Genomic DNA, 25,280 nt, shown 5'->3' on the forward strand with positions numbered 1-25,280 from the left:
ATCATCTCTGTAAAGAACACAGATAATCTAGGGCTTTGGTTTTGACCCTTCTTGTTTTTTCCAACACTGAGAATAGATGGATTTGTGTCATTTTGGTCTTGGATGATGTAATACTGCATTAACCATTCATGATCACATCTGAATTTTCCACTGAGGGGATCAGTAATGTGCTTTGAAGACTAGACAGGCAGCATAAAACTAGATTGAATTTGTTCTCACACAACCTCTTAAAAAGCTACTCTCCCTTATTGGTTTACATGAAAATTAACTGTGGCATTACCTTTGAAATATAACAGATGGTACCATAAAACTTAAAAACAATCCTGCCACATACCACAAATGCCTTTAGTTCTAGGATGTATGACTAACTTAGCTGGTTTAGATGAGCTTCCCATCCTACACTGGTGGCATTGGTTGTTAGTGTTTTAAATATTAAGCGAAGAGAAGATACTCTACATGTTTTTCTGGATCCTTCCCCTTTAAGGATAAAATGACTTATGTGGGGTCCTGAACTCTTTTTTTTTTTTTTTTTTAATTTTTTAAATACTGCCTGAGAAGGTGATATATTTACTTTAATTAAAATGGTCATTATGCGCAGCATACTGAGTCACCTAATAGAGAAGTCAAAGGTTGTGAATTCAGTTGGTTTATTATTTCCACTGTGTTGCTTAATCTGTCCTGAGGCAGGATGGTTTTTCTATTAACTCATGTCAGTACTAGCTCTGTGAATATGTTTTCAACAGGTAGCAGGGCTGATGTCCTTGGTTTTAAGTCCTAATGAGGCCCAATGATAATTGATAATTAATATCTGTAGGCAAACATTTTGGAGCCTTTGTCCTACACAGGAGCTCTCCATAATCTTCCTGTACCTTGTGGGATGGCCATAGGAAGAGGATTACCAGGATAAGAGGTAAACCAGAGGAGAATATTTGATATTTGAATGTTTGAATGAATATTTGAATGTTAATATTTGATATTAACATTCAGCATGCTTATGAATTTTAACCAGACAATATTTGCAAGATGTGATCTGACAAGACAACGTATAGAGTTCTGGGGACATGCAGATGTAAGCTGCCAACCTTGCATTCAGCATTATAATCAGAAACTTGGGAGGAGAACAGCTCCTCAACAGAGGTAGCAGGAGCTGGAAGCATTGACTTCATTCAAATTCTTGTTGGTACCACAGGCATTAGTGATAGTAGGAGAAGCTGTCACTGGAGAAAGTATCTGAATAGTGGTTAGTTGCAATGTGTCTGTTCTGGAAGATAAAAAGGTGTACAGGGAAAAAAAAATCTTTCATAGTGAGGGAGGTGAATCAATTACCTCCACCGCGGGGATTGTTGGTACTGAAGATGCTGGTACTGTGTGCTTTAGCACCACTGGTGAGATGTTTCGGTCAGAAATCATCGGTCTTGTAACATGATAATAGTAACTATATGGGCTCACAGACAATTTTTCCAAGGCCTGTCAGGAAGAAAGGTTGGAAAAATTATTCTTTGTAGGGCTAGATACCTTCCTTTCAGTCACCAACTACTCCATCATTTCTGTGGGCTGCGTGATCAGCAGGAATGGAAGATCATGTGATGATTTTTCAGAATTCCTTTTAAATAATTGTTCCTGGTCTTCCATGTTCTCAGGAAAGACACATGGATTTTGCCATTAAAAATATTTCATGTGTATCTTCTCAGCTTTCTTATAACTTATTAATCATACTTCATCCAGTTAAAACAAAACACATATTGCCCACTCTGTCATAAGGATAGTGTATTTCTTAAAAGCTTTTCATTCTTTATCCAGTAAAATAACCACGATCATTCTTAGGTAGATCCTGAGGGGAAAACAAGCTTTTATGAGTAAAGAAATAAAGGGAGAGGGAGGGAGGAAGAACAACAACACCTTCTCCCTTGCCCCCGACCTAATATTATGTTCATTTTAACAGTTATCTTTACTAAGAATAAGCATTTACGAAAGAGACATAACAGCTGTAAAGCCTGATAGGGTTCAGAATCTGCAGGTTTGGGACACTGGGTCACAGGTGATGAAATGGAAGAGAAGTTTTTGCAGTCAGACTGGCCTCTAGAACCCTGTTTGGAAGTACAGGGACCTCCAGGGTGCAGGAGTCCCTCTACACTATGCTAGCCAAGTGTTTGCACTCAAGTGCTCCATCTGGGAGAGAGTCTAATGAGTAAAATGTACACGGACAAGGATGTGAAAGGGGTCTTGAGCTCTCACATATAAATCTGACTCAGTCAAAAGGTCTGGACTTGAAACAGCGATGGACAATTACTGTAAAAACTATCTCTGAGTAGAGTAGACTTACTTGTTAAAAGTAGAAAAAATGTGTTGATTTTGTCTAGGGAATTTGCTAGATTACACATTTGTTTTTAGGATTGGAGTAACTGTGATAGAAGATCCATTCTTATTCTTCTGCATGTGACATCAGCCCTATTCCTGAGACAATCTTCTCCAGTCTTTGCCTTAACGGGCTTTCAGATAACTGAAGCTCTGAGAAAGCCTTCCACAAAAAGTTCTGGTTTTGTTCTTAGTTAACCACCAGAACATGTGCACTAAATATCCAAAATAGACGCCTGAGGCTCCGCTTCCCCTTCTAGCTAATGAGCACAATAACTCACGGACAGATGAAACAACATAACAGAAGAGTTTTTTCCTTCCCACCTGACTATAAAAGCTGTTCTAAGTTAGCTAACAGTTAGGACACTTGCTTACTCGAGCCCTATATACACAAAGCCACAGTAAGTCTCCTGTTTATCTGTCAGAAAAGTCATCACCCGTCCTTCCTCCTGAATGTTCCTTTTATGTAAATAGTGATATTAAGTGTTCATAAGTATCACACACCGTTGGAACAGTATTTCATTCCACATAGGAGTGTAAAAGCCCCGTGCACTTCCTTCTGGTCCCGATTCCTACGATTCAGTGGCAATATCGAGGCGGAGGTGTTTTTCCCTGCAAGCCTGGCACTGGAAGGAGAGAAAAGGAGCAGCGCTGCCCCTGCCCGGCCTCCCGGGGCGCCCCAAGGGAACCCGCAGCGGCGCCCGCCCTCCCGGGCTGGGGCGAGGCGACCGCTTCAGTGAGGGCTGGGGAGCGAAACGCCGCGCACCCGTCAGGCCGCCTTTATAGGCCGTTGTCCTTAAAACGTGCCAGGACAGCCAGGACAACGCTGTAGCTGTTCTGAGACAGGGGAGGCCGTTTCGGAGAGGCTGGAGCTCCTCCTGCCCGCAGAAGGCAGAAGCACAGGGCGGCCGCGGGTGGCGAAGAGCCCGCCCCAGCCCCGCACTCGTGTCGCGGCTGACGGCGCGTCCCGCGGCTCCGCCCGCCCTTGCGCAACCTCCGCAAGCCCGGGGACCGCCTCTCCCCGCCCCGCCTCTCCCCGCCCCGCGGGCGGCCGCCGCATGTGCGCGGCACGGCGCCGACGGCGGGAAGCAGCGGAGGGCTGAGGGGGGCCGGGCGCTGCCTCCCGCGGGGCGGCACGAGCACGGCCGCCCTGAGGCACCGCACCCCTCAACGGCCGCGGCAGAGCAGGGGGCGGGGCCGGGGGCGGAGCCAGACGCGCGAGGCGGTGGCCGCTCTCGGCCCTCCCCCCACCCCCGCGGACCCGCCTCGGGGCGGGGCTTCCGGGGGCGGCCACGCCCTTCCCCGCCCCTTCCCGGCGGGACGGGGCGCGGCCTTACCCCGCCTCGCCCCCACCCGGTGGGGAGGTGTGGCGCGGCGCCACCTCCCGGACGTCCCCAGCGCGCCTGCGCGCGCCGGCCCGGAAGGTGGCCACGTCTGCCGGAAGTGGGGGGGGCTGCGCCGCCGCGCCCGGCCTGCGGGCTCGCCGTGACCGCCGCCGCCGCCCCCCGCCTCCACGTGAGCGGCCCCGCGGCTCCCCCGGCTGGCGTCTCCCGCCCTGGGCGGAGGTGAGGCTCCCGAGGCCCGCCGGGGTGGGGCTCCTGGCCGCGGGGAGGCCCGGGGGTGCAGGGAGCCGGACTGGGCCGGGGGATGGGCAGGGAGCCGGGCCGGGCCGGGGGGAGCGGCCGCCCTGACCATCCCGACACCGCCTGCCACTGCCTTCCCCCTTCCCGCTCGGGGTCCTGGCGTGTCTTCGCCCAAGACTGGCCCCTCCATGAGGCTGCTGTGCCCTGCGGTGAAGGGGCCCCTCCTGGGAGCTGGGGTGTCGCCTGAGTGGCCTGGCAGGCTTCTGGCGCCAGGGAGGGCGTGCGCCTTTCCCCCGTGCCGGTGTCACAGCAGGGCCGCTCCTGCCACCGAGACTGCAGGCTGCGGGAGTTTGTGTTGGGGAGGGGTCCCCCTGGCTGTCCCAGATTAGGAATCAGCAGGACAAACATCTTTTTTATGATCTGTTCCTGTAATAAGCATCTGACTGCTTTTCCTCTTCCACTTGAGTTTGGTTTTGTTGGGTGCCAGTGGGCCTTATTTTTCATGGTCACTGCAGATTGGCTAGCAGGTTGGACACTCAGTTGCAGCTTCTGGTGCCAGGAACAGATATGATGGCCTGATAGGTAAACCTCATTTTTTTATGTTTTCTTAAGAAACTGATTTGATTTAGTTTAATTCCATTCTTTATGTTAAGCACAGAGGTATGAAGCAAGTAGGACAAAGGTATTAATGTAGTTATAGCACTAACAGATTAACACAACAGTTCTGCAGGCAGCACATACATCTTAGCTTACCAACAACTGATTTATAATTGTTCTGTGTCTTTTGCAGCACATGTTCCTGGAATTTTAATTCTGTAGAACTTATCAGCAGACATCAACCATGTCTTGGCTTGCTGATCTCGCTGGAAAGGCAGAGGATCTCCTCAACAGAGTTGATCAAGGAGCTGCATCAGCCCTGAGCAAAAAAGACACAGCAAGCGCTGCAATATATGATAATAAGAATTTAGACTCTGCCACTGAATATTCTGAATTGCACAAGCATGCTGGAGACCTGAAATATCAGACATCATCCAAAGCTGCCTACATCTCCTCAGCAGCTGATAATATTAAACATCAAAAGGCTACAATCCTAGCAGGAACAGCAAATGTTAAACCAGCACGTAGGACATCTTTGGAGGCTGCTTCTCCAGTTGAAGGTGTTTCCACACCCAGACCTTCCTCACAATTTGTGAGAAGAAAAAAATCTGAACCTGATGATGAGTTGCTATTTGATTTTCTCAACAGCTCTGAGAAAGAGCCCAATGGAAAGATAGACTCTAAAAAAGAGAAGAGCAAGGCAGCTCTTCTTCAAAACCACTCTCGGACTTCAAGCATTAGTTCTGTGTCTACTAGTACACAGAGTGCAAAAACTACTGAAGATAATTCTGTCAGGAGCCAAGACAATGGTAGATAAATAGTATTGAATCTAGAGATACTTAAAATCCAAGTGTGGCTAGGGAGGGTAATGGTTTTACTGTAGCTTAATGAAATATTTAGTGGCAATAATATGTCAAATGTGTGGAGTGCAGCAGGGTTGTTTAGTATTTTTCATCAGTGGGACCATCTTAGGTATCATGCTAATTTTGCAAGCTGAATAGCCTTAATATCTAAATCCTTTGTGCTCTTACTGTTCCACATTACTACTACTCACCTTGCCTTCCCTGAACTATGACCTAACCTTATATCACCACGCATACATCTTCACTTACAAGCATATGTTCTGGCGCTGCTGCATTTGTTCTGTCATTCGGGGCTCTGTGCCGTTTCCACATAAGGCAGTGAGTGACTTGCACTGACTGGTAGATGGTGCTGGCTCTTGCCCTGTGCACTAAGTGAGATAATGTGAGTTTTTCTTTATTCCACCATGAGAGAGGGTGAACTGTCAAGCTTACTTGTCCTGCAGAGTGGGAGTTGGATGTGGATATGCTGTTGTAGAGCTACAGGTGTGAGAGAACTGGATAAACGAGGCCCTCGGATTCACCCAAAGTAATTCACTACTTCAATCTAAATGCAAACTCCTGAAATAGTGTACAGGCCAGACAAGAACCACTGGTCAGAAGTTGAGGCTATTTTCAAGTTTATACCAAGGAGAATGTGGCTGAGAAGTCAGAACTTGTGTGTTCTGTATCTGGCTCTCTAGTCCATCCTCTGTCCTTGGAGTTGCTCTACCACTTTGCTGTTGCTTCTATAAATTGGAAGCAAGTGTTCATATTGTTTACTAATAATGTAATTAAAATACTTTAATGCTTGTTCACTACTTTGAACACGTAAAGCATTGGAAGTGCTAGTTTTTGATTTACTGTATTAAGTACAGTGAAAAGTTTTAAAAGTAAAAAGGGATTATTTTTAAAGATGTGAATATTTTTGTATTGCTGGGCCTGTAACTTCTCTATAATGTTTAAGAATAAGTCAAATATGTTAACCCTGGCTATATGCGTATACTACCTTAGTAATTGATGCTTAAGGAGCCTAATTGTTTTGTTCCATGTGGTATATTGAATTTGCTCTTCAGGATTTTTGAGCAGAGTTTGCATCTTGGAGCTGATAAATAAGAAAGCACACAGATTTAACAAAAAGTTTGAGCACGCTAGTTTCAAAATTCATACATACACCTGTGTCATTTAAATGTCCTGTATAACTTCTGTTGAAATAGCTTATGATCTTTTAGCTATAGACAAAAACAGTTGGCGTAACTGTGTTCGTTGACATAGATATAATCTAATATGTGCTATAAATGGCTGATTTCTTGCTTCATGAACTTTGTTAGTCTCTTGAGTTTTCCAGACAAGTGAGGATAACTTGTCTGATGATTTGGAAATTGTGTAAATGAATTAAAAGGAAGGAAATGACACTTAAAACCATTTAAATAGGATGGGGGATTGAAAAAAATTTGGAACAAATGTTGCTGCCACTGCTGCTACTTTGTTGAAATATTGTTGTTCCAAACTAATAGCCTGTCGCAGCTCCCTGGGCCCTGGGTGATGTGAACTGTTGCAATGGTAACAAGGAAGGTGGAGATTGTGGGTTAGTGATCACAAGGCAAAGCAAATAACATGGTGACAGCCAAACTGCATTCTTGCTTTGAAATTGTTGCAGTCTGTTCCCATGGATTTTCAACAGTTACCTATCTGGGATATACTGAATTCGGAAGAAATACTTCTGGTTCACCTGCTCGTTCACTCATTGCATGCTGTGTCATTTTATATTAACACTGGTGCAAAGCTTCCAGCTGTCTGCACATTGGAACCAAGACTGCTGGAGTGGACAGCAGTAAGCCAGTACGCTGTGTGTGTTGGGGAAGAGCAGGGTCTTTCCCCCGGCCTGCAAGAAACTGTTGTTCAGAGTGCTGCCAGGAGTTCCCTTACTGTTCTTACTGAGGTTCTAAGCTAGAAAAGATGCTCTGTATTTTCGTTTCCATAATCTAGAGAACTACAGTTTCTCTTGGCAGACAGCTTTGAACAGTTTAACAGAGTATCTTATATCTTGCCTTACATTTTTTTCATTCGAGAGAGGAAAAATCATGCTGTAGCTTCCTGTTTCAAATCTCTGGATTTCTTACAGTAAAAGTGCTTTTAAATTTTTTTCTAGAGAATCATTGTTTGATGCAGAATTATTGGTAAGAGGATGTTTTGACTGAGGTGATTCTTTAAAGGGTTTTTAACATAAAGATAATTAAAACATATACAGCTGTGTAGCTGAGTTTACATGTTTAGGTTTGATATCAAAATGACAAGGTATAATCGCCTGAACAGATTTTTCTTAATACAGTTTGTCCTTGAAATCCAAATCGTAATGGAAAACCAGAATGAACTTGTACTGAAAACAGTACAAGTTAGATAGTATTAGTCGCTGTCTATATTTGATGTCTTCTATTACTCTCTCACCTTCCAAAGACATCTCTGGGCAGCATAGTCATGAAAAATATTAACATTTTAGAATCCTGAATTTAACATTAATGTAATAAGAAATTATATAGCTTCCACGTCTGTCTTGCTGGATTAACAAAGATGCTGCATGATGTGTATGTACTGTATAATGTTCTATTTTGTGTAAGTCTTTGCTTTTGGAAAAGCAACTCCATGTTCCATTTCACTATAAGCTATTTTTGACTTTTTTTATTAGAGCATTAAATGCATTTAACCACTGTTGCAGGACATGAATTTGCTGTTTATATTAAGCCTATCGATGAATAGATATTAGTTCTAACTTGCATCTTTCTGTACAGAAACTCCAGACAGTTCAGATTCTGGATTGGGAGCACAAGTGGATGGTGTGAAAGACTCATCACCAAGTGCAGTAACTAATCCTAGCCTTTCAGCCAATGATGGTTTCAAACCTCATGAGCTGTCCAATCTTCGCTTGGAGAATCAGCTGCTGCGGAATGAAGTTCAATCTTTAAATCAAGAAATGGCTTCATTAATTCAGAGATCCAAAGAAACACAAGAAGGTACTGCAGTTTGGAAACTAAACTTTAGTATGTTACTAAAATGCTAGTAAAATAGAAAATAATGTTACTTCTGTGTTAGTGTTTTGTATTTAGAACAAAATCTGTCTAGTTAAATTTACATGTATGACTTGGCAAGTAAAATGATTCTTGATATTAAGAATAACGAGCTGGGAGAGACTGAAAGGCTTGTTCAAGGATGAAAATAGCACAAATGTTGATTAAAATGATGCAGTCTGGTTTGTTCCAAATTTTATATCTTAATAAAACAATGTAGCAAAGGTTAACAGTGTTAAAATATTTTTTGTGCTTTTTATAGGACACTGCAAAATAGTAATTTTTAGATGAATAAATTCCTTGAAATACTTGAAGTTTGACTACTTTCCAAGCTGTAGACTGTGATTGCTGACACCTAGAAACTGATAGCAAAAATACTAGATTTACTATTTGTTTGATTTCGCTAGGTTTCTCAAAGCCAAATGAAATGACAAAAGTAAAAAATGTGAATGTATGAAAACCTTTAAATGATAAATTAAGTTTGGCAAACTGCTGCTGTTAGACCCACAACTTAGCGACTACATTTTTTTTCAATGTATCTGTGTGGTTTTAGCCAGAGAATTTTAATTTTCATTGAAGGCTAATATGTAATGATTGATTAAAAACAAAAGCCTCAGGGATTATTCAGGTATTATTTTAGCACTGATGTATTTTTCTACTGACTGTTTTTCAGGTTTAGCTTATTGTCACATTGATTTGCACTAGATGCTTTACGCAGAGTTTTCCAAATGTTTGCTCACACAGGGCTATTCAACAGTAGGTCATTATGAGGGGTGGGGCAGGTGAAACTTGTCATCTGTGTAACACAGAATGAAAATGTCTGTTTTGAGATCACATTCCAAGTTTTATTGGCCATGCACTGACAGCTGGAGTCTGGCATTTGTTACTCTTTTGTAGCTCATAAAGTTTTAATATTCCTTCAACTTGGTTGTATTTAATTTCTTTCTTTATGGAATGTGGTATATACCGCCTGACCACTTATAACACCTTGTAATATCAATTTTTAAAACCTTCTAAGAAACTTTTTTACTTTGTAGAATTAAACAAATCCCGGGAGAGGGTCGAGAAGTGGAGTGTTGACCATTCAAAGAGTGACAAGATGGTTAGAGAACTTCAAGCTCGAGTTGATGATCTCACAGAAGCTGTTGGTGCCAAGGATTCCCAGCTAGCTGTGCTAAAAGTGCGGTTGCAAGAAGCTGATCAACTTTTAAGTACTCGGACAGAAGCTTTGGAAGCATTGCAGAGTGAAAAATCACGGTATTTCATAACCCATTGCAAATAGAAATAGGCTTGAAATCTCGAGGTAGAAAGCACAGACTCTAAGAAGAAAAATGAATAAACTAATTTTTTTTTTCATAACAAAATTTCAAATATGAGCATTAAAGTTTGTTCTGAACCTATTACAGCATAGCTGACGGGGAACAGGGCAATGCATATTAAATAAGGGCAATTGTCACCTGATTATTGAAATGCGTTTTGTATAAAGTATTTATGTTTGTGAAATAGGCCTGAAACTGAAGGCTTCAGGATAAATGTTTGTCTTGAAAAAATACATTCACTTATCCACAAATATAAAGACTCTTCTGACTTAATCTCCGCATTGGAGTATGTATGTGCAGTTGGATAGGAGAGTATAGGACAGGGAGGGACTGCATGAGTCACTAATTCAGGCATCCTATCTGTAGCCAGCCATATCCAATAATTAGTTGAGTAAGTTTTCAAGGCCAGTCTTAAAAGCGGGTAGTCATATTTCTACCTGAAAAAGCACACTGGATTTCTTCCTTTTCAATTGATGTCTGTCTTACTCTTTCAGGATAATACAAGACCACAGTGAAGGGAGCAGTTTGCAAAATCAAGCCCTTCAAACTCTTCAAGAGAGGCTGCGTGATGCAGACTCCGTACTGAAGCGAGAGCAAGAAAGTTACAGACAAATGCAGGTTAGACATGAAGCCTAAGGAAGACTTTCATGCTCTAGTTTTGAGATGAGATCTATGAGGTTCTAAATGCTCTCTCCTCCGCTTGACTTCAGTTTCTGCTCGGGTTATTAAGGGCTTGGTAGGATGTGTCTTCTGCTGCACTAAATATACTTGTGAAGAAACTTTACCTTTTACATACTATTTTGAAAGCTTTGTGATTAAAAGTTTTTGAGAGGTAATGCTGACAATTTTTATTGTCTTTTTTTAAACTGTTTTTAATGTTAAGATTATTTTTAAAACTAGATCAGTAATCAATTTAATTTTCCATGACATGTGGTTTCCCGCCCACACACTATTTTAATATGTAATCTTAATAATATTAAGCAGGATGATCACTGTTATGGTAAATGTGGGAGTTCATGGTACTGCTAGAGACCTTTTTGCATTCCACACTTGGCCTGGCCTTTATTATGTATAATGCTATCTTGGAAAATTGTTATTGGCATCTTTTTTTTTAATTGCATTTAAATATGGCAGTCTAAACTTCTGAGGGAAAGCTTGCTTTTTGTTTGCCAAATATCATAAATAATAGGAACACATTTTTGGTGAGGGAAAGAAATGTGTATTTTTACTTATCTTATTTAGCATGTACTTAAGCTACCAGGACTTCTTTCCACACAGATAGCACTAATATATCTTTAAGATGGAGGCGGAAGACATGAATTGTTGTTTCTTGTATAGTTGCTTTTAAATTTTTTTTCCTTTCTAGGTTAAAATTGTGATTGTGTTTAAACACAAGGTATTGTTTTTTATTGATAATAGAATGAGTTTGCAGCTCGTCTAAGTAAAATGGAAGCTGAACGCCAGAACTTGGCAGAAGGGATTACTGTGGCAGAAAGAAAATATTTAGATGAAAAGAGGCGAGCTGATGAGCTTCAGCAGCAAGTCAAAATAACTAAAAACCACCTAGAATCTGCAAAACAAGAACTGACAGACTATAAACAGAAAGCTACTCGCATTCTCCAAGTAAGTATTACTATAAAGAAATTCAGTTTAATTTGTACACATTTAGCTTTTGAAGATGTTATATTTCAGATAATTTAATTTGTGTAATTTTAATTTATTCATGTGATCAGTAATATGTTTTGGGGCATATCTTTAATGATATATACCTGATATGAGCTGTATGGAACAGCTACCAATCTGAATGTTGTACCTCTTAAATGTAAGCTTTCAGATTGAGTTAAATAATTGAAATGCAAGTTCAGGTCCTGGACTTAAAGAAAGATCCAGGTGAATCATTGTACTTATTGTGCAATATTTGTCAGTGTGTTCCATGTCCAACTGTCTGAACTTAGGCAGATATATAAACAGCTATGACCTGCAATTTTTTCTGCATCCAGTGTTCTTTCACAAGAACACTGTTCTGCTTGAGACTGAAAAGTAGCATGTAGTGGATACTTATGTGTAAACCAATGAAAATGTTTTTATATATTCTGAAAGGTAGTATATGATCAGCATTGTATAAACAGTGGCACAATTGGGTATTTTGTGCAGGGTCCTATGCTACTTAAGTTGTCAAAGGTACCAAAGCCTAACTTGGCTAATTGAAGTTTTGTTTATAAAAATCAGCAAAATGTTAAAGATAAAGGCCTATGTTTAGGATAATTGATTTAGTCTGATATCCAAGGACAGTGTTGAAATCATGCTGGTAAATATGGGAAGTATGAGATCAGATATCAGTGTCAAGCTAACATTAGGTTGACTCTGGTGAATGAAAAGGGACATTCTCCTTCCCCAGAAGAGATATTGCTATATTTGGTTCTTTTTTGTCATTGTGGGTTGAAAGGGGGTGAGCTTTATCATTCATGTCTGATAGTATCTGTCTTCTGGCTTTCCATATCACATAGAGAAGTTATATGCATGACATGTTTAATGTTCCAGGTGCTTTTAAGGAGAAAGCTGTTCTTTTCCTCAGATAACACAGGCTTCAATAAATGTCAGTAGTCACATGACATATAGGAAGTTAGAAAAATGATCAATAGGAAGCATTTTGATCTTAAACTCTGTATGGTCCTTATTTGGCTAGAAAGAGGTAAAGCAGCAGTTTTGCTGTATGTCTATATTTGAATTTTAGAGCAAAATTATTTTGACAGATTCAAGCGAGCACTTATTAAATACTGCCATAAATAATAGATTGATTTATTATTTTAGTCTAAAGAAAAGTTGATAAACAGCCTAAAAGAAGGCTCAGGTATTGAAGGTCTGGATAACCATACTGCAAGCACAATGGAACTAGAAGAACTGAAACATGAGCGAGACACTCAGAAAGAAGAAATACAAAAGCTAATGGGGCAAATACAGCAGCTCAGAACAGAGCTGCAGGTAGGTATAATTATGCATAGATGTAATGTAGTTAACTGTGCACAAAGGGCTACTTTCTCATATTTTAGGGCTATTGCTTCTAATGTTTATTTGACCTACTATTAAAACAAGCCAACTTTTGCTCAGGATGGGACAAACGCTTCTAGATACCCAGTTTCTTCTTTGTCCCTCACTACATCAGCTGGGCCTGAGATGGTGGAAGGGATACTATACGTACCACTTCTCTTTTCCCTTATTACTATGTGCTCCTTTTGAAGGAAGCTTTTCTTTCCAAACAAGCGTGGTGATTTCTGCATAGATCACAGTTATCCTTTTCTGCAAAGGCTATTAATCCTTGAAGCAGCTGCAGTCTCTGTCATCTGCTCCCATAATTGGCTCAACCCAGCGATCGCATGCAAGCTTACTTTCAACAGTTTTAGCCTGTGTACAGTAGGAGGGAAAAGGTGGTCAGTTGGAGACTTCTCTGTGTTTACAAAATGCAGTTTTAAAATTTCTATTACTATATATTAATAAAAGTAATATATATATAAAATGACCAAATGGCATTTATTTAATTTATCTTGACCTTCCTTTCCCTTGGATGCGGTACTGCAGATGTAACTTTTTGCTGTTATCTATAACAGGCTGCCGTATTGTTTGATTGTTAATGAAACGGTAACATTTCTGTCCATTTTAGGATATGGAGACTCAGCAGGTAAGTGAAGCTGAGTCAGCAAGAGAACAACTTCAAGATCTACAAGAGCAAATAGCAGCACATAAAATGGCCAAGCAGGAGGCAGAGGCTGAACTAGAACGGCAAAAACAGGTAAGGAGTTCTTGAGAGCTGATTGGTCTTTTTTAGGCCCCATGTGGTGTTATCAGTAAAGTATTTGGCTTAATAAGAGAGTATTTTATACAGTATTAGACTTATTTTTCTTGCAGTATTCAAAAGAATTCACTAAAAGGTTAATGAATGTTGTTAGGCCAAACAAAGGTCAACCACTAGTAAGCAATGGAAGAGGCCTACTGGATATTCCTGGTAAAGGGAGTTCTCATTGAGTTATCAAAAAAATAAACATGACCCTAGGGAATACTCAGGATTGAGCATGATTTTAAACCTTATTCAGCAGGTAAGTAGTCAAACAATGTGTCTACAGTAGTGTTTGTAACGGTTATTTATATCAAGAAATTTAAATACCAAAAATGTTTGCTATGGGACTTCCTCTGCCCAATTAATACATAGGATTTAGCTCTAAAATACTGTTATATTGTAATACCATATAAATAGAAATATTTTTTGAATCCCCTCGTTAATCCCCCTCCCAAACGGCTCCATAAGACAAATTGCTAATAAAACAGTATTACCAAATTTCATCATTTTATGTTATCTTTTTAGGCAAACTCCCTTTTGATTTCAACAGTTTTGTGCTAAAAAGAGTGAAAAGGCACACTTTCATATTTACTATAAACAAACTAATTCTTCAGTAGAAATCAAACCAGTGCTTTGCACCTTACTAAGAATTTCCTCTGTAAGAAAGAAGCTCATGTAAAAGAGAATTAATAATGAGGAAAGCAGAAGAGTACACTGTACCTGCTGGGAACAACTTATCTTATAGGATTATCTGTCCTTTCAGAAATTACATTTTAATGAGATGCTAGCAGCTTGAACTAATTAAAAGGCAGAAGTTGAAGCCTGTTCTTGATGGAGAGCTAATGTTTATTATATCAAAGCAGATGGTAGATTGTATCTTGTTACCTCTGTCCTTTTGAGGAGTATATTTTAAATCAACACTACATATAGAAAAAGTGAGGTGAAGCTAAAAAAAAAAAAAAAAAGTGAGGGGGATATGTATTATCAATTATATTACAGAAAATGAATTTTTCCTTTTAATTACACACATGTACATGTGCTTTTAAAGTAATTGTGTGCATTGATACTTAACACAATTGTGGCTTGTTCTTTCTGGGACCTGTTCTTATAGCTATTGCTATAAGGTTTCTGTGACTGAAAATAAATAGAGGTATTTTGTGTATATCTGATGGTTTAAAGGGGGAATACAATTTGTCTGGCTGCTGTGGCAGCTGATAGCTGAAATGGTACAATGATTTGAAAATAAGCATGGTAGATCTTTAAATAGCTAAAATAGGTACTAAGTCATGAGAGTAACAAGATTTACGGTTAGATTTGCTGTTCAGTCAGTGGCCCACTGCTAATATTCCTTCCCCTTCCACCCCCTTATCATGTTAATCCTAAACTGTAAAGGAGAACCCCTGTAATACACAGAATTAAAGATAGATACACCAAGTTTTTCAAAAACTTAAAAAAAAAATTATTTTGGATTTATGGCTTTATTTTAGGGATACAGATTCCCCCCAAAGTATGGCCTAATTGCTTAAGTTCTGTAGCTGACATCCTTTTAAGATAGCAATATAATAAAGGGTGAGAGTATAAAGAAGATGAATCATGGCTCAAATGAAACTGTGTGGCTATCAGTAAACTAGTTGGGATTAATATTTGCATTAGGTCAGTCTTCACAAAAGAATCTGGTAGTTTTGGAGGTTCTGCCTTCATACTCAGTTCTCTTATTTTCCCCCCTCCTAGCATCTAAAAATCGGACACTTTTAACTGAGATTATATTTCAGTTTATATTTGATTGTGGTATGTTGTCTACTTCTGTTCTAGTATGAAACCCTAGATAACGGAATGTCTCTCAAAATACATACATATATAAAAAATTTTATTTGTGATTGTGATCAATTTCATAGGAACTCCATTATACTGAGGAAGAATTGTATCGAACGAAAAATACTTTGCAAAGCAGAATAAAAGACAGAGAGGAAGAAATTCAGAAGCTCAGAAATCAGGTACTGTGTTTGTATAGAAAATAAAGTTTATTACATTAAATCATGAGTGTTCAAGATTAAAATTATTAATATGGTTTAAAAGTAAGAAAGAAACATCAAGGCTCTACTAATGGGTTACAGTGTACTTAATTTCAATACAGAATGCAGTTTTGAGCTGGGAAGAATGCAGGAAGGGAACAATGAAGAGGTAAATAGAGACTTATTTTTATAATTGCATCTGCTTTTATCTTTGAATTTGGGGGGGGGGGGGGGGACGTGGACCAACAACCTGTGTCCAAACTGGACCTAGTAGGCAGATGCTCTGTCATCATTTTTCTTTTTGAAAATGAAAAAAGTCATTGGTCTTTTATTGGGTCATAGCTATTTCTGCAAAGATCCTTTTAATTAGGAATAAGAACATTAGTCTGAGTCAGTACGACATCTTGTGATCCATCTAGCCCAGCGTGCCATCTCAGACAGCAGCAACCGAGACAGCCTGTGAGCCTGGCCACTTTCTTCACTCCCTTCCCCTGGTACTCCCTCAGCATCTGCAGTTGTATATAGGGATGTTAAAGAGTATGTCCCTGCGTAATCCCCTCAGTGTGTTTATGGACCTATTTTCATTGAATCAGTCAAATCTGTTTTGGAACTTTCTGATACTGGCAGCCCCCATAGCCTCCTTTGGCAGCAAGGAGGCATCAGTTTCATTTTATGTAAATCATCTAAGACAGCATAATAAAAAAAAAGCTATATTTAAAGAAATTAATAGTCTAGAGTCAACTATGATCAGCTGTGCAAGTATGGTGTTAGAGGATTTGGAAACTGTTTGTGTTGTGATACAAATTCCCCAAACCTATTGGCGAGTGATTTTCCTGGTAATGCGGGCTTCAGGACTACTTCCTACCTGCCCTGGTCTGTTGCATCCAAATATTTGTAGCGTCTCACTGCCCTGGTTTCTGCTGATTCCGTTGTCCCATTTTTAAAGCTGCATTATTGTGGTGTATGATGCTACAGGTGGCTCAGGTCTAACATTGTAGCAAATAGATGAGTTACTGCACAGATGGCTGACCTGGAGATTCCTATTTGCTTTAAATATTTTCTGCAGATTGGATGACTTGATCCATGCTGTCTTCATTTCCTCTCCTTCCTGCAGTTTCTATTTCTTATCCCAGTCATGTTTTCTGTCTTAGTACTTAATTTCTTGTTTAATATAAAATCTTGTTTTAGCAACTGTTGAAATGGAGTTTCTTCTTTATTGTGCTCATTGGTAATGGTTTTGGTCGTGCTATCCCATGAAAATTCTGAAATGTGCTAACTTGGTTCTTGAAGGGGATAGATTTTCTTTGAACATACCAGTTTTTTAATATGTCATGTTGGTCAGATTTTGAAAATGTTCTTTTTTTTTTTAAGCTCACAAACAAGGCTCTGAGCAGTAGCAGTCAGACAGAATTAGAAAATCGGCTTCATCAGCTGACAGAAACACTTATTCAGAAGCAGACCATGTTAGAGAGCCTGAGCACGGAGAAAAACTCACTTGTCTATCAACTGGAACGACTTGAACAACAGCTTAAGGCTATCCAAGGCACTAGTACTAATGGACCTTCCATTAATATGGCAGGAATTGATAGTCCTGAAGGTAAATATGGAAATATGGTATTTAAAATTGTCCTTTATGCAGTTCAGGCTTCTATATTTCCTAATGCCTTGAGTTTATAAGGAGAAAAGAAACCCTGAAAATACATAGTTCATGGCAGTGGTCTTTTTAACAGCAGGCAGTATCATGAAAGACAGTCAAACTCCTTTTTGTGTGTAGGTAACTTTAAGTAAATCTAATATAGCCAATTTCATCTTGAATTCTCAGTACTGTGGCAGTCTCAGAACAATCATATTTACAAAACTTGTCAGAGCTGCAAATAAAACTTTCTTTGGGTTTAAGCTGAATGTCACAGATAAGGTTTAAGTGCAGTTTTCTTGTAGAAAGGTTTTGGGAGGTGAGCAAGAATGTGAAACTGCCTTTTGAGAGTTGATCAGAATTCTGGTTGAGATGAATTTTGTCCTTTCTGTTTTTCTTGAAAAGCAGCTTAATATGGTGGTTCTGCGGAGGTTGATTCATCTACACTGTGCAGAGTTCATCCTATGTTACTGGGAGAATCTCAGCAGTTGATACATGCCTTTAAGATGTTACTTTTCACAGTCAAATTTTGTAATTGGGTGTATGTGGTAACTACCTTTTAAAACAAAGCACAATTCCTAAGACATATAAAGTAACAGTCTTGACTTTTAAAGGATTAAGACAGGAGAACTAGCAGATTTGAAATGTGCTTCCTTTTGAGTCTTATTTTTTTTAGCAAATTCAGTAAATTTAAGTTTAGTTGCACAAGGATAACATCTGAGAATGTTTTATAAATAAAGTTGATACATATTAAAAATTTAAATAAAGTCAAAACACTTGGAAATACAGATTTGTATCAGAAATGCTGTCAGATGTTTTGCTGTATGACAAATGCAAGCAAATGGAAAAAATGTAACGGTATCAAAATCACTACTTTATACACTTAAGAACTGACAAAAAAGCTAAAACTGCTATGTTTTCCACTTAATGGAATTGAATATCAAGATGTCCATCTAGTAAATTAAAATAAATTTAAAACATTCAGTAAGTTCAGGATACATTTGACTCAGTTTTATTGTTATTAATATTCCTACTCTTAACATTGTATTCCCTTAACCTCAGCAAAATTTACAAATTGGATGAATTACTATTTTTGTATTATTTTTATATTTCTTTAGGTTATACACTATCAATTTGTTTTACTTGGATAACAACTTAACTGATTTTAGACTAAAGAGATTTTTTTTGCCTTTTTTTGTTTTTTTCTTCAAGTAGGTGCTCGTATGCGGAACGTTCCTGTCCTTTTTAGTGACATGGATACTAACATGGCAGGAATGTATGGGAGAGTTCGCAAAGCTGCCAGTAGTATAGATCAGTTTAGGTAAGAGTGTCCTAATGAAATACACTTCTTTATTACTGGACTCCTTTTGCAGTCTTCTGTGTGGTAGAGCTTCTCTTTTGAATTGCTTGTATCAAGGTAAAAGTAAAAAATAATGAAGCAATATATTGAATACAGTATAAATTATTAAATATTGACCTAGTTCACTTGTGCTTTCCTATGATAGAAATATTCTTGGGCTTTAGCAAATTATAGTAATTTGTTTAAATGGTTAATGCTCTTGTGTTGTGCAGATTGGTATAGGAGAGTCATCAGACTATATACAAAAAAACCTAACCTTTTTCATTGTCAAGTTTCACCTTTTTATTTTCAGAGTTTTTGACTGTGTCTGTGACAGACAGTATAAGAGTATTACTGGGGCAGTATCATATAAGCTTGGAGTGTATCCTGTATATTCTTCTACTCTTGTTTAGGCATCCTGTTGGAGACAGGATGTTGGATTCTGACCAAGTGAAGCTATTTACCTTTCAGAAAAGATAATCTGTTCTAGAAATTAGTAAACAAAAGTAAATCTGGATCTGCCAAAAGACTTGTTTTGATATCTTTTCTCAGCAGCTATGTTCACTGTCAATATTCACCATGAAAAATCTTTTCCAAAGGTGTTGGATCAAATACCAACAGGAGATAAAATTAAGTAATATTTCTTCATCCTTGGAAAGTAGGGTATCTTGACAAAATGTCCTTTGTATTTTCATGGTACTTCAAGTTCATTGTGAAGGATGTCAGTATTTCCATGACTAGGGGCCTACTATATGTGATGCTTTAATACTAAACTTCGTTTGGCAGTATCATAATCACTTTACTATGAGCATGCTTTTTAATAACTAATATTCTTGAGCAACGGTGCACACATCTAATGCAGTATACTTTGTAGTGCTGTAACAGTAGAATTGGAAAACCCATGTCTTTAATCTAATGAAATACAAGAACAGCAGTGATCTATTGCATTTTTCAAAGGAATCCAAAGTTTTAATTGCTTAAATATCTTTGAAAATCAGTATTAATGACAGTTTCTGGAGTCACAAAATTTGACAAATATGGAGTGGGGGGTTTTTTTTGAGTTTTTAAAATGCCTGTACAATTCTTTGAGAATTTGAGCTCTTTTCCACAAAATCTGACCCTAGCATATTAGCAGAAAAATATTAGGAGAGTATGTTTAATGCTCTGAATTTTCTTACTCTATTGAATGCCTTGAATACAAGAAGTACAATTCAGTTCAGAAGTATAGAAAGCAATGTCTATAACATTAGCTGGCATTTATAAGTTTGTGATGATTAGAATGAAAGGAACAGACGTTATTGTCCGGTGTTAACTTATGCATTTTGTTTTTCTTTTATACTTACGTAGCATTCGTCTGGGAATCTTTCTAAGGCGATATCCCATAGCAAGAGTCTTTGTAATCATTTATATGGTGAGTAAGGTTTCTTTATAGTGAGAAGATAATGCGAAATTTCTACAGAAGTTTTATATGATACATGATAAATTGAAAGGCATTTGATATTTAAAAGTAAAAGGCTATGTAATTAACAGCTCAGTGTATTTTTTAAAGTAGGCTAAATAGTGCTTATATAACAGTGTTTTGGAGTCAGGTTGCTTGGCAAATTTGTGCATTTTTAACCCTGAATTTTTAGTATGGAAATCTTAAATGCATTTATGCAACTACCTTTTAAAAGACTGCAAAAGTAGAGTGAGAATTAAAATAAAAAATAACACTGTGACTGGTCTATGTCCACTGAATTTAGGAAACTGACTTTTGTAATACCTTTTTTTAATATTTGACCCTTCGCATTTGTTCAGTGATTAATAGTCACGCTTTTCTAATGGCTGAAAAAGTACCAAGCAAATCTTTTCTTGCTAGATGCTACCAAATAGTAGAAAGTTGTTCATCCATATTAGGTGAGATTGTCAGACTTCTTGAAATTCCTCCCTTTTCCCACTGGAGGGCAGATGTCTGTCAGTTGAAGTGACCTGCAGTAAAGTGCAGTCTACCCTGCTTGAGAATACTTGATTAGCTGAGTCTTTGAAATGAAAGAAAACATGTGGCTTGGGAAGGTATAATATTTCTTCTAAACAGAATCTCTGAGAACAGCTGCCGCTATTTCAGGATATAAAGCTGGCAGGCACATATAAATAAAGGAAACTACAATTTTCCCCTGCAATTGCTTTTTCCATCTTGTTAAGTACTGGGAGGAACAGGGCTATTTATATTCCTATCTTCTGTTTCTTCCTATTCATGACTTAGACTTCTCAATATGTGAATAAAATGCTTTGTACCAACACTCTAAAGATTTTTACTGCCTAAGCTACTATTCAAACTGAAAATCAATAGATGTTGCATATGAGCCTTATATTGGGTGGTCAGTGGCAGATTTTATTATTCGGCAAAGAAAGTCATGGATAGCTGCAAACTTGGCTATGACTATTGACTAATCACTAATGACTATGACTATCACTAATCTGTTTTTTTAAGGAAATGTGGCTTATGTATTTTATCAGTTATCTCCCTTGTTATATCCTCAGCAACTTCTATTCTGATTAGATCATTTCAGCCAAATTTTGAATGAGAATTAACATTCCTACAAAGTTCATGAAAATGCCTCGGTAGAGAACAGAGTCTTAAATTAGCACCCCTGTTAAGGAGAAGGCAAGCAGAACTTGGCTCTCTTACGCTGTCTGGTATCAGCCAGTCAGTACAGGAGCAGTGGCTTACCAGTCACTCTAGACAGATCACCTAATCTGCTCTCTGTGGGCTAGACTGGATATCAGAGGGAGCACCTGGAGTTACTAGGGGATGGAAGGAAAGAGAGGGCAGTGAACATAAATCTGTAGGTAACCGGCTCCATTATTTTTCCTGTTTATGTAATATCTTTAGTTCTGTAAATGGCTTTTTCAGAATGTGGCTCAGCACTTCATTTTTTAAATCAGAATTCTTTCTTTTAGGAGTAACTGAATAAAATAAAATACTTGATGAAATATTTCTACAAGACTAGCTTTTTTTAGATCACACTGACACATTTACTACTGCTTTAATTGATGATGATCAGTGCTGATAAAGTAATTCTTTCTTTTCCCAGGCATTGCTTCATCTCTGGGTCATGATTGTTCTACTTACCTACTCACCAGAAATGCATCATGATGGTCCCAGTGGCAGATAGCCTGAGACAGGACCATATGCTGTGCTAATGAAAGTACACTGACTGGCAGAGTACTTAAAATGATCAGTCCTGAAATATCAGCAAACCTTTCCTCATCTTGTTTAGGAAGAAAGAAAGCCATCATGCCTGATTTATCACTACTGTTTAATACAAGCATAATACTATGTAGTTTTTTTGATTTACCTAAAACTGTATCACTTTCCTGGAGAAATATGGTTGTTAAGTTAAGCTAAATTTAGCCTTTACATTTTACATAAACCTTCTGATGGTTACTGTAAAAAAAAAAAAAAAAAAAAAAAAAAAAAGACTTGCACCTACAGAGAAGTGCAATGATTTCTGAAGTTACAGATATATACAGTACAAACTATTTTAGATCATACTGGATGTGGGCTATAGTCAGGTAACAAACTGTACTTAGGAATTTAAATAAACTTTATTTCTGGTTTCTTTCAGTCTGCTTTTGCACTTCTGTTTTTAACTTTGTAAATAGTAGGCTTTTCCTTAACCCATTAAACTGAAAAAATGACAATGGATTGGTGCAATATCTTTTTGTAAATAAATTTAAAAATAAAATATTATGCATTCTTCTTAGCTTTGTACTTTTAGTGCAACAGATAAATCTTCCCTATCGGCTGAATAGTGGGATTGCCTATTTAATGGTTGATATTTTAGCTTTATCAGAGAGTGAGAGAAGATTTCAAGGAAGAAAGTTCAAACTCTATAGAAATAATGGTATTTTCCTTTGCACTTGAAATGTATGTATTTTAACTGCATTTTGTTATATACCTCTCATTATTAGGTGTCTTAACCAGATCTTATATTCATTGAAATATTTATTTTCTAAAACTTCAGGTACTTAATACTATTTCTATACAAAATCTATAACAACTGCAAAAGTCTCTCATGTCTAAATATTTAAGCAAATGTTCTAATAAACAAACCTCATCAAATACTTATCTAAAACCCATGAGGCCAAATGAAACCTACTGTAATAGTTCTGTTGTTACAGTGGCATTCTGTAATTATGAATTCTTGATATATTAGTGCAGTAATAAAAGGTCACTTATTCTTTCCTCCAGAAATCTGTTTCCTTGTGAGGTGCTCAAAGCTGAGTAATGAAAAGATGACTAAAAGTAATTTGTCACTTCTACTCTAATGGTTATGGTTCAGTTTTCATGCGACTTGAACACATTAAGCTTTAGTCCTGTGCATGAAGTCTGTCATGATAACTCCTATAGAAATGTTGCAGTAGACAGATGCCTGTATTGCTGCTCTGATTCAGATCTTGCAGTGAAACCTGAAATGTTTTGATGAACTAATAAAAAAAGAGAGCATTTACAATAAGATGTGTCCCTACCTTCTGTCATATTTGCTGCACTTTCTCTAATTCCTATTGCCTGTTTTGTTTTCAATTTTGATATTAAAGCCACCGTTGAACCCTAATGAGAGCTGCCTGCTATAGAAGGAGGTAAAGTAAGGACACTTGTAAAATCCTTTTCTATACACATACATTTTTTCATTTAAAAAACCCAAACCACTGAATCTCAGCATTTTGGGAACTCCAGTGTACTGGGAAAATTCTGTGGGAGCGTTCTTAGTGGTATAAACCCCCATAGCTTTGCTGACATCACACCAACTGCACGTCTATTCCCTCTTCCTTTCTCCTCATCATACCCCCCTGCACCCCTGCCTTCCTGTTTTGGTGGAGATCTTCTCTTTAAGTCCACTGATGCTTGGGTTTTGTTCCTTATGAAAGTTAAAACAGTATTGGTAGTACTTTTTGTCATAGATTATTATTCTTTTCTTTAGTTCATCCAGCTTTAATGGTAGAAGTTCTACATAGGTAAGCATTAAAAGATTCCTGCTGACTTTGGTCTTTAAATTGGACCCTTGCATTCCAGTATGGGTTTGTGCTTATTTAGTGTTGACCCATGCAATGTCTTAGAGTTGAGAACAAAGTTTCTAGTGCAGGGGCCTGGAGAGGAATCAGCCTTGTATTCTTGACCTGCTACTGTGTGTGTGTGTGTGTGTGTGTGTGTGTGTGTGTAAAAAAACTGTTGTGTAGCTAGTAGAAATAACAACTGTCCTTGAAGTGCTGCTAGGATGTTTCTGTTCTTATTCCTTGCCTCTGAAATGATACATAGCATACTTTTTTTTTTCAGTTGCCATCTTTATCATGCATTAACTTTTTCCTTTTGTTGTGCTTGCAAAAGAGGTACATAACCAGATACTCTGCTCAAAAGGTTATGTTTTAATTAAAAAAGCCACAATTTTAACAAACTGTGAAACTGTGTTTTCACCCAGTAAAAAATCTGGAAGGAGGCAAATTATGAATTAGACTTCCTTGCCAGACAAAGGGCTGTTCATTGTGGAAAGTAATGTGGGATGAGGAAACAAATGCTACTGTGCCACTTAAGGCTATATTACAGTTTATATAAACACCTTTCAAGCTCTCTTTAAATCATAGAAGAACTTGAAAAGCCTTTATCATAGTGTTGACTATTTCAGAGCTATACAAGAAATACAAAGCTTTTGTTTAAACATGCTGGATTTTTTCCCCCTGTAATTCATATAATAAGCTGCATGATGCAGTGCAAGAATGCACAAGATGTGTAATGGAGCTGGTCTGAATATAAATATCTAATCATTTTACTTAAGATTTGACATACTTCCTGCCTCAGGTTAGCAGTTTTGGTCACTGAGGTCATCTGTATAGATTTGCCAAGTGTGCTACAACTACAGGTCAGAGGTTGCATGAGGACACAGTTTCAGCAGGCAACTACTAATGGTGTCATGAGGTTGCCTTACTGAACAGATGGCTTTGGAGTGAACAAGAAGCTTCTTTTAGCCTGTATCTTAAGTGACAGGATTAAACTACTTGATTTCATAGACCCCAATAGTGAGTTAGGATCAGCATTTATGAAATATTGAGGAAAAAAAAAACAAACCCTATCTTTACAAGCTCTACAGCTAGCAACAGAAATAAACGGCCATAATTCATAGAAAATAGGAATCTCTTTCAGCTGCAGTATCACACATTCTTGAGAGCAGCATAGACTATTGCGTGGCTGAAAAGCCCTCTTTCAGTTCCTTCCTTCTAGGACTGGTCCGAGTACCAAGCATACCCCTTAAATGAATCAAAAAGACAAAAAACGATGAAGAAAAGGCTGATAGGATGTGATTTTTTCCATTTGTGTTCAGTTTATGTGTATGTTCAAAGAGAAATGCTACATTACGTGTCCCTTTCTGGAAGGGGGTAAGAGGAGTTGTCTCCTCTGGGAAGAGACTGTGTTGGCTCAGGGAGAGAAGCTGGCAGAGCTTCTGCAGGGTATGGTGGGAGAGGAGAACCAACCGGCCGCCCCAGCGGAGAGGGCTTGCCCAGGGAGCAGCCAGCCAGCTTTCCAAAGTGATGCAAAGGAAACTTTCTGTGCACCACTTTGCTGAACTGCAGCAAGTTGGTGAGTTGGCTGAAGCCAAGCCTGGAGGCAAGCTCGTCATCTGCCAGCACTGCAGCCTGGCGGGGAGCACCTGGCACCCCAGCACAGGCAGAT

The 25,280-nt window shown here is 38.6% G+C and overlaps 1 protein-coding gene across 5 annotated transcripts; it reads left to right on the top strand.

Moving 5' to 3' along the window:
- The first annotated feature begins 3,817 nt into the window (after positions 1-3,817).
- GOLGA5 (golgin A5) lies at positions 3,818-23,073 on the top strand. 5 transcript variants are annotated; one of them, XM_067296956.1, is made up of 13 exons: positions 3,818-3,920; positions 4,729-5,344; positions 8,164-8,385; positions 9,477-9,696; positions 10,253-10,376; positions 11,178-11,381; positions 12,570-12,740; positions 13,417-13,545; positions 15,486-15,584; positions 16,974-17,199; positions 18,448-18,556; positions 19,922-19,985; positions 21,649-23,073. In XM_067296956.1, the coding sequence occupies exons 2-13, from the start codon at positions 4,780-4,782 to the stop codon at positions 21,727-21,729; spliced, it is 2,214 nt and encodes a 737-aa protein (XP_067153057.1). In that variant the 5' UTR covers positions 3,818-3,920; positions 4,729-4,779; the 3' UTR covers positions 21,730-23,073. The 5 variants fall into 5 exon arrangements, with proteins under 5 accessions (XP_067153057.1, XP_067153059.1, XP_067153060.1 ...); XM_067296958.1 differs by having other exon boundaries at positions 18,451-18,556; XM_067296957.1 differs by lacking the exon at positions 3,818-3,920 and adding an exon at positions 4,499-4,520.
- The last annotated feature ends 2,207 nt before the right edge of the window (positions 23,074-25,280 follow it).

Source organism: Apteryx mantelli, chromosome 4 (assembly GCF_036417845.1).
Source record: "Apteryx mantelli isolate bAptMan1 chromosome 4, bAptMan1.hap1, whole genome shotgun sequence".
NCBI lineage: Eukaryota > Metazoa > Chordata > Aves > Apterygiformes > Apterygidae > Apteryx > Apteryx mantelli.